Source organism: Aspergillus multicolor (genome assembly GCF_047715735.1).
Source record: "Aspergillus multicolor strain CBS 133.54 unplaced genomic scaffold BDW74scaffold_1, whole genome shotgun sequence".
NCBI classification, from domain to species: Eukaryota; Fungi; Ascomycota; class Eurotiomycetes; order Eurotiales; family Aspergillaceae; genus Aspergillus; species Aspergillus multicolor.
The window spans coordinates 727,364-740,117 of NW_027395952.1; the positions used below are offsets into that span (position 1 = coordinate 727,364).

At 50.2% G+C, this 12,754-nt stretch overlaps 7 protein-coding genes across 7 annotated transcripts; 4 read left to right on the top strand and 3 right to left on the bottom strand.

The window, feature by feature from the left end:
- Positions 1-56: 56 nt before the first annotated feature.
- cog6 (Golgi transport complex subunit COG6) lies at positions 57-2,413 on the bottom strand (the record flags this gene model as incomplete). The annotated part of the gene is made up of 2 exons (XM_073730827.1): positions 57-2,037; positions 2,108-2,413. 2 exons carry the CDS (start codon positions 2,411-2,413, stop codon positions 154-156), a joined length of 2,190 nt encoding a protein of 729 aa, XP_073589489.1. The 3' UTR covers positions 57-153.
- Positions 2,414-2,521: 108 nt separating this feature from the next.
- On the top strand, positions 2,522-3,558 carry BDW74DRAFT_141822 (uncharacterized protein). The gene has a single exon (XM_073722617.1). The coding sequence runs from the start codon at positions 2,645-2,647 to the stop codon at positions 3,416-3,418; it is 774 nt and encodes a 257-aa protein (XP_073589490.1). The 5' UTR covers positions 2,522-2,644; the 3' UTR covers positions 3,419-3,558.
- BDW74DRAFT_141825 (heat shock 9/12 family protein) lies at positions 3,559-4,520 on the bottom strand. The gene is made up of 3 exons (XM_073722618.1): positions 4,058-4,520; positions 3,805-4,008; positions 3,559-3,749 (listed from the first exon to the last, which is right to left on the bottom strand). Exons 1-3 carry the CDS (start codon positions 4,081-4,083, stop codon positions 3,707-3,709), a joined length of 273 nt encoding a protein of 90 aa, XP_073589491.1. The 5' UTR covers positions 4,084-4,520; the 3' UTR covers positions 3,559-3,706.
- A 170-nt stretch (positions 4,521-4,690) lies between these two features.
- On the top strand, positions 4,691-6,931 carry BDW74DRAFT_141827 (NYN domain-containing protein). Its single transcript, XM_073722619.1, has 2 exons — positions 4,691-6,108; positions 6,161-6,931. The coding sequence occupies exons 1-2, from the start codon at positions 5,053-5,055 to the stop codon at positions 6,779-6,781; spliced, it is 1,677 nt and encodes a 558-aa protein (XP_073589492.1). The 5' UTR covers positions 4,691-5,052; the 3' UTR covers positions 6,782-6,931.
- Positions 6,932-7,119: 188 nt separating this feature from the next.
- On the top strand, positions 7,120-8,024 carry mog1 (Ran GTPase-binding protein MOG1). Its single transcript, XM_073732304.1, has 2 exons — positions 7,120-7,246; positions 7,299-8,024. Exons 1-2 carry the CDS (start codon positions 7,170-7,172, stop codon positions 7,894-7,896), a joined length of 675 nt encoding a protein of 224 aa, XP_073589493.1. The 5' UTR covers positions 7,120-7,169; the 3' UTR covers positions 7,897-8,024.
- Positions 8,025-8,737: 713 nt separating this feature from the next.
- scw4 (putative cell wall glucanase (Scw4)) lies at positions 8,738-9,902 on the top strand (the record flags this gene model as incomplete). Its single annotated transcript, XM_073727472.1, has 2 exons — positions 8,738-8,914; positions 8,967-9,902. 2 exons carry the CDS (start codon positions 8,738-8,740, stop codon positions 9,900-9,902), a joined length of 1,113 nt encoding a protein of 370 aa, XP_073589494.1.
- Positions 9,903-10,941: 1,039 nt separating this feature from the next.
- lcbA (serine C-palmitoyltransferase subunit lcbA) lies at positions 10,942-12,635 on the bottom strand (the record flags this gene model as incomplete). Its single annotated transcript, XM_073727473.1, has 4 exons — positions 10,942-11,124; positions 11,184-11,675; positions 11,729-12,239; positions 12,307-12,635. The coding sequence occupies 4 exons, from the start codon at positions 12,633-12,635 to the stop codon at positions 10,942-10,944; spliced, it is 1,515 nt and encodes a 504-aa protein (XP_073589495.1).
- Between the last annotated feature and the right edge of the window lie 119 nt (positions 12,636-12,754).

Sequence of the window (12,754 nt, forward strand, 5' to 3'; positions counted from 1 at the left end):
TTGTGATATTTGTGATATTTGTGATATTTGTGATATTTGTGATATTTGTGATATTTGTACAGTGTATATGATCTCTCGCTACGGTTCTATACTATTAGGTAAAAGTAGGTAGTCGTTCAAGCACCAATGTGCCGGTAGGACTGGAAGAATAAATCAACTTAACAACACCCGGATTTCTCCTGTAGTGCGTGGGAACAGCCTTCTTAGGCTTTGTCCCTGTCCCTTTCCTTCTTCAACTTCATCGGTTTCTTGACCCTCCTCGTCAACCGTGCCATCAACATGCCCGATGCCTCTCGCCTCATCAGCGCCAATAATCATACCCTCCACAAATTCGAAATCACGGCAAAACGCCTCAACTGCTTCCTCTGTGACGCTCTTCACAAAGGTCGCACTCTGTACGCGCTTCAGATTATCCGTGGCATCCATGAGTGCAGAGGGGAGGAAATCATCTAATTGTTGGCTGATGGCAACAAGGGCTTCAGGCTGGAAAGCTGCGAGATTGCCGATGGCGGCGAGATCTTGATCTGTACCTAATTCTGGGGGCTGTGAGAATGTTTGAAGGGCGGTTAGGAGTACCTGGAGGCCCGAGGTGTTGAGGAGATAGCGGTGTTGAATCTCGAGGAGCTCAACACGAAGAGTGGAAAGTGTGGATGAGAGAGGAGGAAGATGCGTCGCTGTTGCGAAGGGGAAAGGCGAGATGGAAGAGCGTGCGGTGATATGTATGTTTGTTAGATAGATTGCACGCGCTGTGGGATTGGCAAGCTCTTCTGCAGAAGATTTTGCAAGGTTAAAGAATGGGTCAAGAGCTGCGTGGAGGACCGGCGTGAATTTGTTTCCTGCGACCCCGGACGTGGTGCTGGTTTCTTCTGTTCCTAGAGACGCTTCGTGGGTTTTCATCACGGATGTTAGAACCTCCAACGCGTCTAACAGGAACTGCGGTGCCGATAGATCGTCTGGCGGTGCGAGGGCGGAATGGTCTGTCGAAAGGTTGCTGGCCTCGTCGCGCATAATTGTCTGGAAGTGGTTTAATGTGAATTTCTCAAGGGCCTGGAGCAGGTCGGCGAGATTGGAGTTGGAACCCATCAGCCGAGAGAAAGTGGTCTGATAGAAGGAGAGGAGATTGACGACTTTGTAACAAGTGACAGGATTATCGTGGCCTTGGATCACCAGTTCAACACGCTGTCGCAGGGATCGAGCAACCCCGATGAGATCCCGACTGACAAGATCGCTGAGGGCCTTTTGTCCGTCAAAGGTGACCTCTGCATCCTCGTCGATGCGTGACCACGGCTCACTGCTTAGACCGGCTTGAATGCCCTTGGCTAGCTCATCTCCCTCGTCAACAAACAATGCTTCCAGGGCTTCACGCTCCGAGACCGTTGTGGAGTGAACCCAAGCGAGCATATCTCCGATATACCTCAGGGGATCATGAGCGGAGAACTCGATGGGCTTCACAGCATTATCACCTCCGGAGACCGCATCGGTGAGGGCGTAATGGAACGCATCTGACAGAACGTAGTCTCTCGCCTCCGCGAAGAAGTCCAAGCAACTATGAAACAAACTTGGACGCTCAGCCAGCACACGTAGAGCGCGGCGGATCGTGCTGCTAATTCGGGGATCCTCGAGATTCAATGACTTGAACTCCTTTTGGATCCACCTGTATAGCTTCTGATAGGCCGAGTTCAGCCTCCTAGAGCTTTTCTCCATGAGCTCCAGGCCGAGCCTCTCATTTTCTGCGCCCAGCAGAGCTTCGCAGTCGCGATGAACCTGTTTTACTCGCGCAAGCACATCAAAAAACTCATCATTTATAGGCCCCTCAACCGAAGTCAGAACCAGAAGCTCTTCATTCGAGACTATGAAGTGCTTTGTGAATGCATCCAAAAGACGTTGTTTCGTTTCGGCCTCCTGCTTCTGGTTCATCAGCGCAGACGCCTCCTCCAAAACCGGATTCGTATCCTGTTTGGCTAGCACGATGTGCTTGCGCATTTCATCACATGTTTCTTTCAAACTCGATATGACGCTGCCAATGCGTTGTAGTTGCTGGAGCCTGTTAGTATATTATTCGAAGAGTCCTTATTGCCCTGCCCCGTTCCGAGCCAGATCCGCTTACCTCCGCGACGTTGCCAAAGTCTCTCACAATCTCCGCATTGCAATCCACTACCTCCTTCTGCACATCGAGACGCAATTGCCTCCGAACCTCCGCCGTGTTGTGGACGCCCCTGAGGCTAAGAGTTTCGAGCGCATCGCGTATATCCGAGTCCGCGTACGACACGGAGAGTACACTTGTCAATCGGTTCGATAAGGCATTGGAGCGCTGTTGCAGCGGGGGAGAAAGCGGCGACGATGCCGGAGAGGATGTTCGAGGCGATACGCTAGAGGAAGCTCCCGGGGGAGGAAAATAACTGCCGGTCGCCATGGAGTGTTGGCAATGGTTCAGGGACGGGTTGCAAGAACGGTCTGGATCGTGGGGTTAGCGCAGGGCGGAGAGAGAGAGATTGCGGGATCAACAATCTTGGCCTGACGACCAGCTCCTAGCTTGTTCCCTCAACTGACGAGCTCGCCTGTCAATTTACACTCACTCTCGTCCAGTTGCTACGCCGAGACACTGGGATATACAAATAGACGCGAAACAATCAGGCCCCTCGCCATGGACAGCCCACTGGCTTCCCCAACCAAGGCACGTCAAGCCGCCATTCAGGCTAAAGACTGGGCATATGTGAACTCCTGGTTAAACCGCCAGTACGCACCGAATCCGATCCCCAAGTTCGAGAAAAATGAAGATACTCTACGCACCCTGTTAGCGCTAGCTGCGGCGAATGAGGCAGCAGACGAGGAGGCAACAATGCTCCACCATGCGCGCCAACAAACGATTGAAGGGTTCAAGGCTCGAGAGAAGACGGAGGTTAAGCAGAAAGTGGGACTTCTCGACGCGGTAGAGCACTCTCTCGACGAAGCTGGGGAGCGGGATCTCGACGATCTAGCAGAAACAGTTGCTGTCTTGGGCGCTTTGGGAACAAGCACTATGGACGTGGGTCAGTCCATAATAGACCTCACCAGGGAAGAGTTCAATACTCAAGACCAGATGAAGAAGGTTGAAAGCTTGCAGAACTATCTTACGAGAGAATTGGTCACTTTACGCGGCCAACTTGAAGAGCTCAAGTCGAACCCTGCGTTTGAGATGCCTGCCAATCTTCCTGCGCTTACAACTGAATGGACAAGAGGTACAAAATTGCTCAATGCTAAGATAAGCGAGTACCAGGATAGGTCAGCGGCATTGGAGCGGAATAGCAATAAAGGCGCCACTCTGGAGAAAGTCATGTGGGCAGAGGAAGAGATCGGTCGAATGATAGACACGGTCAAGTCCCTTGAAGCTAGGATCGAGACATTCCACAACCTTCCCAAAGACATCAATGGTGCTTGAGCCCAGTATAAGGAATTAGAAGAGGAGCTCAACCAACTTCTTCGGACACGGGACTCTTATGTTCGAAGGTTTGGTGGATAGATAAGGCTTGGTTACTCTTATTTACGAACGTCTGGACGATGCCCAATTACAAACAAAAGTCTTGAGGGTTCATTGTTTCGCATTAAGCCCAATGTACAGGCCAGGTAGAACGACTACCTAAGGTATGTTAATATCGTGAAATTCATAAGACATTCATGAAGCGAAAGCTGATGCTCAGGGCAATCATTGGCAGGTGATCATTCACATTTAGTGGTCGCCGAGACCGACAGTGTTCTTGATCTTGTCACCACTACAAATCTATGTTAGCACAATGCTTATAGCAAGAGACCATCAAGGCTACTCACATGGACTGGGGGGCGCCGCCGTGAGCATGGTGGTCGTTTGAGCGCTGGCTCTTGTCAAAGGCCTGCTGGGTGGAGCTCTTCTGGTCATCAGGCTGAGCGCCACGAGCGAAGCGGTCGGTGGTGTCGGTGAGGGTCTCCTTTATTTGGTCCTGAGTGGACTTGGTGGAGTCAGGAGTCATCTCCTCCTTGGCTTCTGCAAAGCTTGTAAGTACCCATGTCTCTGTACCATAACGGAGTGGGCTTACTGGTAGAGAAATCCTTGCGTCCGGCGTCAGACATGATGGTATTTGGCTTGTTTGTTTGGGGGTGGGAAAGTTCAAAGTAGACTTAGTTGAGAGTTGTGGTTGTTTGTGATGGTAGGAGTTGATGATGGAGGAGCTGGAAACGTCGATGAGGAAGGGGTTTATATAACTTTTGGGCATTCTGATGAACGTCAGACATGACGTTGCCTCTCACAAAACCAGCAGGCACGACTTCCATCCATGATGTTACGCCTTCAAGCCTCCGACCTCTTGGTGGTGTAGGAAGTAGATCCCACAGCATCATCTTCGGCTTGTGAAAGTACGTCATCCAGCCAGGGGATCACGGCGAATAAGCGTTGATACCGCAGGGTCCAGGGCGGTTAGGGCGCCTGGGTTAACGTCAGATCGAAGATCACACAGGTGACAGTCCGGGGTTGATTCCACGATAGCACCATTAATAATGTTATCGGCGGCTGCGCAACTCCGTTGCCATTTATCTAGTAATGACGTAGGCATGATATTTCATATTGGGCTTATCGCTTATCGCTTGTCGCACGTGAAGAGCGGATCTTTGTTCTACCGAGTCCGAGTTGACCGTGGCGACAAGGCGGTTTCTCGAGGCAGATTGGACACCGCCACTGCCCCCCGTATCAACGAAGAGGAGTCATTCTCAATGCCTAAAGTCTTATGCCCTACCAACCAAGCAGTTGTTTCCTGCATTCTTTTTTGCTAATTCATCACCTTTCACGATGTTTATTTGCTTTTCTTCTATGAGCATTTCTTTTTGACTTTTTTACTTTCACCTGCGTCTTAAGTTTCGACCTTGATTTGTCGTCCGCCACAGCCGTCATTAAACGCCTGACACAGTAACGTACATACGATCGTCTTGACTCTGGCCGGAAGACTTTGTGGAGCAAGGTTGAACACAGCTCAAGCCCTGCCTTGAGCCGAGAAGGGGCTAAATCCCGATAAATTTATCACCGCTACGAAGTCGTGACATTCGTCAATGATACCATCTGCATCATCAAATTGGGATTTCACTCCGGTGATTAACCTATTGCGATCACCCACATGTCAAAACGAGGGATCGTCGGCATGCAATAGTTCCTCGGATTATCCCCTATCCTCGGTTGCGTCACCCGAGATAAGGAAAGATGACGCTGGGACGTCGTCCGACATCAAGGAACGATCCCTGACGCCGAAGCTGGGGGACTTCGGCTCCCTGTGGGAGCTGCTGGGTAACACCGGTGTTACTGCTTCGAAAAGCAAGGAAATTGACAGTTCTCGGCTATCCTCGAAGCCCGAGTCACCAACACTATCCATTACCATACTCAACCGGCCTAAAGTCTCGGACGCTTCTTCTTTGCCAACTTCAAAGAGCGAGAAGCTCGATGAGACTCATCAATGGCCAAAATCAGCTCAGTTACCGAATAATCCCATCACAATACTCAAACCTTCGAAGGCTTCCGAGGCTAGTTTTTGGACTGCTTCAAAGAGCGAGAAGCTCGGTGAGACTCAGCCACGGCCGAAAGAACCATGGCTGAAACAGTCTCACGCACCGAGTAAACCTATTACGATACTCAAACAGTCTAAGGCTCCCGATGCTCCTCTCAAGGAAACAGCCGTCCAAAGACAGCGTCCTCGGAACAGAGTCACCCAGGATGCGGGCTCATCAGAGAGTAACCTGGAAGGGGAGTCAGATAGTAGCGTTTTTGACCCCCCGCTCTCGCAACCTCAGAGCAACCTACCAATGATTCCACCGCAGGTCGGTCCTTCGGAAGCTAGAGCAGGGCCTCTTGTGACGCCACCATCTTCTTTTGACGAATTAGATGGATTTTTGACTCCGAAGAACCTCATCAAACACTCTGCCAGCACTAGCGCAAATCGATTGCAACCACTTGCCTACAAATCCGCTGCTGATCAACGAGTCGGGTTATTGACCAAGTTATTGAAGGATTTTTCTGACTATGCCGAGCTTATTGCCTATTCTGGGCGGCCGAATCAGTCAAAGAAGATTGATTTATCTTCTCGTCCAATACATGTGTTTGTCGATATCTCAAATGTATGTTTCACTTATAGCTTGTTTCATTCCGCTCTACTAATTTGTGGTCTAGATCATGGTAGGTTTTCATGATACGATGAAAATCTCACGGAAAATACCTGTCCAAACCAGGATCCGCCGCTTGCCACTTTCATATCAAAACTTCTCGTTGATATTAGAACGTGGTCGGTCAGCAGCTAAGAAAATTCTTGTTGGTTCGGATCGGATCGCTGTTATAAATGAAAGCGAGGAACTTGGCTACGAAGCTAACATTCTAAACCGGGTTCAAAAAGCCAAACAGCTCACCCCTCGTCAGATGAAGTTCAGGAGAAATCCTAGGATAACATCTCGGGACGGCGGTCATGGTTCAGAAACGAACGATGCCCCGGAAGAGCGTTGGGTCGAGCAGGGTGTGGACGAAATTCTACACCTGAAGATCCTAGAAAGTCTGCTAGACGCAGAGGAACCGTCAACAATGGTTCTTGCAACGGGAGATGCTGCGGAAGCAGAGTATTCCGGTGGTTTTATGAAAATGGTTGAACGAGCCCTCCAACGCGGCTGGAATGTCGAGTTGGTTAGTTTTTCTCAGGTGACAAGTTGGGCTTACAAGAAAAAGGAATTCCGTTCTCGATGGGGGAGTCAATTCCGGATTGTTCTCTTGGATGACTACATTGAAGAACTGCTGAAGATTTAGGGTTGCCGGAGTTTGTACTAGCACTCAGCGTTGTCTTGCTTTCTTGTACCAATTCATCTCCAGCTCGTCAAAAATATCATCAGCCCAGGATCGAAATTTCTGGGCATTATTCAAGAGGCCAAAGTCCTTAAATTAGGCCCAAGACATGTAATGAATCCGTCTGCTTTGTAGTCGCAAGCGTCCAGACTCGCTCCTCGGCTCCTTAATGTACTGTAACCACTAACCAAGCTCCCACTAGAGGTTGGCCTAAGTATCAGCCTCCAAGGTACTCGAGTTGCTGTTAGGCGGGGCCCGCGGGGCAGATCTTATCAATCAGAATCTCAGCTGGGACCTACCTAATTAACAACCCCTCATCTACTACTAGTCTTCAACCATCAATCAATTCGTCATGACCACTTTCACGACTCAGGACCTCTATGGAGGCGCCATCAAAGCTATAATTCCAGAGCGTTGGCTCGATGCAAGGTCCGTGAGCCAATCACCGTATGCTATGCTCTACTCACAAAATGTCAAACAGCGAGCTCCGCCAAATTCCCGACCATCAAGAATTATTCCTCTCCCCGACCACGCTCTCAAACCTCATCTTCGAGATCAACGAGCGCGTCTCAGAACAAGTAGCCCTCTCCGCTCTCCAAGCGAACCCCAATCCGGACGTCCTCGAGTTTCTCGGCTCCGGCCCTCAGACCGTCGACAAGGCGGCGGCACTATACCATCTGAACGATATCCGCGACGGCGATGCGGATACTTTGCGCATCGTCACTCCTCCCCAGCAGGTCCCTGCGCAGAAAATCCCCCGTGCGAATGTTTACAAGGGCCTTGCGCAAATAAATTCCTCCACCGCACTGCGCTCCGGGATTGCACCCTCCATTGGAGGTGCGGCAGCCGGCTCAAGTGCTGACGGGGGCTTGGTGTCTAGCGTAAGTGTTCACTATTTGCTGGTTAGGCTCGAGGAGCAGGAAACCGATGTCTTGGTCTTCTTTAATGTTCCGCACAAGGAGTTTGATGAAAAGGGGGATCCGACGGGCTTGTCACGAGAGGAGGAATTAGCGACTGCGATTATCGATGGACTGGTGGAAAGGTTGGAAATTGTGGACTGTGGGCTGTTTGGAGGTTAATATATTGTTTTGTATCTTTTTTTACCTGTGGTTTATGAGTTGGACTGTGAAGAATCTTCGTTGATATGAGAAATTGGATGAAATGGCCCGAGGTTTGGTATTGAACAGAAGAGAATTCTTTAACCGCAACCCCCTGTCAAGTTACTTGCAGAGAAGGCTTACAGCTAGGTATAGGTTACATCCAGCGAGGGTATGGGATTCGTGCTAACATTCTATATTAGTTTTACGGACGATATAACCGAGTCCTTTTTCGGATTCGAACCTTTGCAGAGATAGTCGTTTGCTCCCAGCAAATGAATTCACAAGCCCATGTTGGCTTCATGGCTTGGTATCAAGACTATTCTTACACTGGCGCCCAACACTATGGCCCAGGCCCCGTCCGTTTGGGGCTCTGGGGTATTCCGGCCAACAATGAAGGGATACGATGCAGTCTCATTCCTCTTCAAGACGACTCAGCAAAGTTGGTATGAGAGCAACATTCCTACGGGCTAAAATCGATTAAATGGATCTCTGCGCCCGTCAAGAAATCTCGCGTCTCCAGATTTCACCGATCTTTGGCCTTGGAGTGAGCGATTGAGTGAATGACTGGGTGACTGGGTGAGTGAATATCTGCAGCAACCTCCCAACTACTCCACTATGCATAATGGTGCTGGTTGCTTGTGTTATCCATCATAAGAGGAGCTAGATTTCTTCTCCTTGGAACTCTCCTTCTCAACCTCCCTCTTTTCTCTACTCCTAGTCATTCTTTTGATTGCTTCTGTATTCGGCGTCAAGTCGTCATTCAGTCCTGAGAAGACAGTCCCGACCAAGAATACAGCAGCCATCCATTTCTTTCGCGAAAATGAAGCTGCTTACTTTCCTCGCGGTGTTCTTGCTCAGCTGCATGGCTGTTGCTATCCCCATTGCAACTGAGATTGTCGCTGTGCCTGAAGAGGTGATCCATGTTACTGTCTGGGTTGACCAGCAGGGACACACCCTTTCTGTTGAGACCATTCATCCCACTGCCACTGTCCACAATGTTAGTACCTGTGCATGGTAAGAGATGGAAAAAAGTACTAATCCAGAAACAGGAACCCACTGCTCTTCCTCCCATCCTAGCATTCCCAGACCAAATTGCGCCCTATAATCTCAAACCAGCCCTCGCAATCGACACCAAGACCAAGGCAAACACACACCTCGGCCCTAAGAATGGAGAGAAAGATTCATTTCATCCCAAGCATAAGCATAACGGCCAATTCTTCGGCATCTCCTACTCTCCCTATAACGCAGATAGCACCTGCAAGTCCCAGGCTCAGGTAAACACCGACCTCGACAAACTCACCCACTACGCCTACGTCCGAATCTACGGCGTCGACTGTGACCAGACTAGAAAGGTCATCAACGCCGCGCGCCGCCACAACATGCAAGTCTTCGCAGGTGTCTACAACCTCCAAAACCTGCACGCAGACCTCAACACCATCATCGATGCCGCTAGACCTGACCTCTCGACCCTGCACACCATCTCAATTGGCAACGAACTCCTCAACCGCGGTCAGAACTCCGCTGGAGAGGTCACAGCCGCTGTGAATGACGCCCGCGCCCACCTCCGAAGCCTCGGGTACAATGGCCCCGTCGTTACGATAGACACTTACTCCAAGATCTTCGAGCACCCGGAACTCTGCCAGGTCTCTGACTACTGCGCCGCCAACTGCCACGCCTTCTTCGACTCAACACAGACCCACAATGACGCGGGCGCCTATGTCGCCGCCATTTCGCGCCGTCTCTCTGAAATCTCCGGTGGGAAGCGTACGGTCATAACCGAGTCCGGCTGGCCTCATGCAGGACACAACAACGGACGCGCAGTGCCATCGTGGGAAAACCATAGAAAGGCCATCAAGAGCCTGCGCAAAGCATTCTGGGACCATCACGGCGACCTCATCCTCTTCAGCGCGTTTGACGATCTCTGGAAAGTCGATAACCAGTGGACGTTTGGTGCAGAGAGGTTTTGGGGAATAGAGTCGCGTTAGATCTGTCTTGGGTATCTGTTCCTTGAATGTCTAGATCTTGCTTATGACCTTGCTTATGCCCGTGCCTCTTGTCTTGCAACCGTGTCATACCCTAACTGTTCTATCGAATTCTTGTGTCGTTTTTCCTTGTCCATTTACTTTATCTTCTTGATCAGCTTGCAGCTTGTGCCCTGATGGGTTTACCTAGCTAGACTAGATCTACACACATCTTACAGCTCCTAGACTGCCCCTGTTTTGCAGCTAGACCGTTTGAGTCATATTTCAATGGGAATATAACTTATTCGACTGCCCAGCCCGCTCTGCTCATAATGGTCAAGTAGTACTAAATCGTTCGTAGCAACCGAGGACAACATAGAGCTAAGATTATCTACCTACCTTGACCACCTGCCCACCGAAGTTAATCTTTTCTCAACATTGACCTCAACACCGACAAGAAAGCGTTCTTTGCCTATATATACAATCTTGAGCCATTAGGAAGATGTTCGTAGAGTCCTCGATTCTACCCCAAGTCTACACCCACTCCCTGAACTGAGCAACACACGACTCTTATGGAACGAAGCTAAAACAAGAAAATTCAGGTTCCATTTAAAAATATAAGCTCTAATAAAACAATGCATAGTCCACAACCTGAGACCAAAGATGAACAGCGAAGACAAAAAGTCAGAAGGTAGGTATTAGGTATGTGGGTGGGCCGGGCCTCAATCCCGCTGGCTAGGAGAGGAAGAAGAAAAAGGCGTATTGTGTACATCCATGAGGTAAGAGGTCAGTATATAGGTAGGTTCAGTGTCCGGTTTCGTCCCACTCGTTAGTGCTGAGCGCCGATTTTAGAAGTGAGCATCCGCCGGCAACAAAATTAATTAGTCTATACAAGAATGGTGGAAAGAAGCGGGAGAGAAGATGCGATATCGGGAATGCCGCAGGAGGCGTCAGCGAGCGAGCAAGCGAGAAATGGGTTGAGACAGCAAGAATCATGGTCGCATTAAGAGTGTCATGACCAGGAGAGCAGTCCGGAAGAAGCGTAAATGGGGTTCATCGTAGCTTACTTCCTTTTGCTGAGAACCTTGGTGATGGCATGACGAATGATGGTTCCTGATTTCTCAATCTCCTTCTTCGTCAAGCCGATCGTGACGCATACTTTCAGGGCGGCGGGGACCTTTTGCTTGGGTTCAAAGTTGTCATCAAGGCATTTAAGGCGGGTGATTAGGACTCCGTTCGCGAGACACTGTAGAGACAGCCCGCGTTAGTAATGCTCTGAATGAACCGGATCCAAAGGGATCTTACCTCGTCTACTACATCTTGCAAAACAAACTGCTGGTCATCCGGAGAAAGTCTCTTTGCAGCAACCACTTCAGGCTTGAGCACAAGGATAAGAATCGGGTTCTCGGGCGCGCTTGTACAGCGAACCCAATCACTGCGAGGATCGAGCTGCGCCCACATAGCCTTCGTGAGGTCCCTCAGGTGCGAAACGGTTTCGGGGCTGTTCTGCAGAATGTTGATAGTGGCACTAGCCGTCGTAGAGAGAAGAGCAGGCAATGCAGCAGAGAACGTGTAGGCAGCAGCCGAGATGCGCTGGTGGTGGACAATTTCCTCTGAGCCTGCACAGAAACCTCCTCCAGCAACCAATGGGCCGGCCAGCGAACCCACAATCATGTCAACCTCGGCCGCATCCACGTTCTGGTGCTCAGTGATACCACGTCCTGTTCTTCCAAGGACACCAAACGACCATGATTCATCGAGGATTAGGCGGAACTTGTACTTCAACTTGAGCTCGATCTTCGCACTTGTCAGCTGTGTAATGTGAAGGGAGGGATAGAAAGTGCACTCACGATTTTGGGCAAGTCACTGATATCGCCGTACGACTCGAACAGACCCTCGGTGATGATGAATCGTCGAGTGAGAGGCTTCCGCGCTTGCTCCTTAGTGATCTTGGCCAGAACCCTCTCCAGATCTTCCATATCATTATGATCGTACCAGCGAACTATACTCCGTGAAATTTGAATACCCTTTCGGATGGCGAAGTTCACACCCCTGTCCGCAACGATAATGTCACCTCGCTTCGAGAACGCCGGAATCACACTTGAGATCGTCGAGAATGCCTGGGAGTAGATGATGCATGACGCCGTACCAAGGTAGGACGCAACATCGGCCTCCGTCTTCATGTGGACATCCTGAGTACCATAGAAACCGCGAGGGCCGCAAGGTCCGACACCGTAGTTTCGGAGCGTCTGAATCGCCTTCTCCTTAATGGACTCGTTCGTGTTGAAATTGTAGAAGTTGTAAGAACCAAGGTTCATGACCGTCCGACCGTTCGATAGTTTTGACTTAGGACCAACTGGACTGCGGTCGTGTAGAGCGTCAGCATTGTAAACATACAGGGGTAAAGGGGAGCTTTAGGCTTCCATACCCGGCAATAACTGGTCTCTTTTCCACCTCCATCTCTTCTAGAGGCGTGGGGCTTCCCACAAGGGGTTCTGGCGTCCATTCATCTACCAAGTCGTCGATTTCATCTTCCGAGAGCTGGACTACGCCGGGCTTGGTGGAATACTTCGGAGCGAGCAGGTAGCGGACTGCGAACAGGAAGAGAAACAGTTCGACGGCGGAGCGGATGGGATCGTTCTGGTAGCTAGATCTCACATAGCGCAGAAATATGGCCGATCCAGGGACGCGATGGAAGAGGTTGGCAAGCTCCTGAAGGTATTCAGAAAGAAGACGTTGGGTCTCCTGGATATCCATGATGGAGAAGAATCAGGGATTCAAGGGAAACCCGCACGCTGCGCAGGCAAATTGGAAGCCCGAACGAGGTAGAGAAAGCTCAGAATAATAATGGTACCATGAACCCTAGGATTAACAAA

Excerpts from the sequence above, each read along its gene's own strand:
- BDW74DRAFT_141822 (XM_073722617.1), top strand. The coding sequence starts at position 2,645 with ATGGACAGCCCACTGGCTTCCCCAACCAAGGCACGTCAAGCCGCCATT.
- BDW74DRAFT_141825 (XM_073722618.1), bottom strand. The coding sequence starts at position 4,083 with ATGTCTGACGCCGGACGCAAGGATTT. Across the intron at positions 4,009-4,057 it reads GACGCCGGACGCAAGGATTT|AAGCTTTGCAGAAGCCAAGG; the intron begins CTCTACCAGTAA and ends ATGGGTACTTAC. Across the intron at positions 3,750-3,804 it reads GGCGGCGCCCCCCAGTCCAT|TGGTGACAAGATCAAGAACA; the intron begins GTGAGTAGCCTT and ends ATAGATTTGTAG.
- BDW74DRAFT_141827 (XM_073722619.1), top strand. The coding sequence starts at position 5,053 with ATGATACCATCTGCATCATCAAATTGGGATTTCACTCCGGTGATTAAC. Across the intron at positions 6,109-6,160 it reads TGTTTGTCGATATCTCAAAT|ATCATGGTAGGTTTTCATGA; the intron begins GTATGTTTCACT and ends TTTGTGGTCTAG.
- mog1 (XM_073732304.1), top strand. The coding sequence starts at position 7,170 with ATGACCACTTTCACGACTCAGGACCTCTATGGAGGCGCCATCAAAGCT. Across the intron at positions 7,247-7,298 it reads GAGCGTTGGCTCGATGCAAG|CGAGCTCCGCCAAATTCCCG; the intron begins GTCCGTGAGCCA and ends AATGTCAAACAG.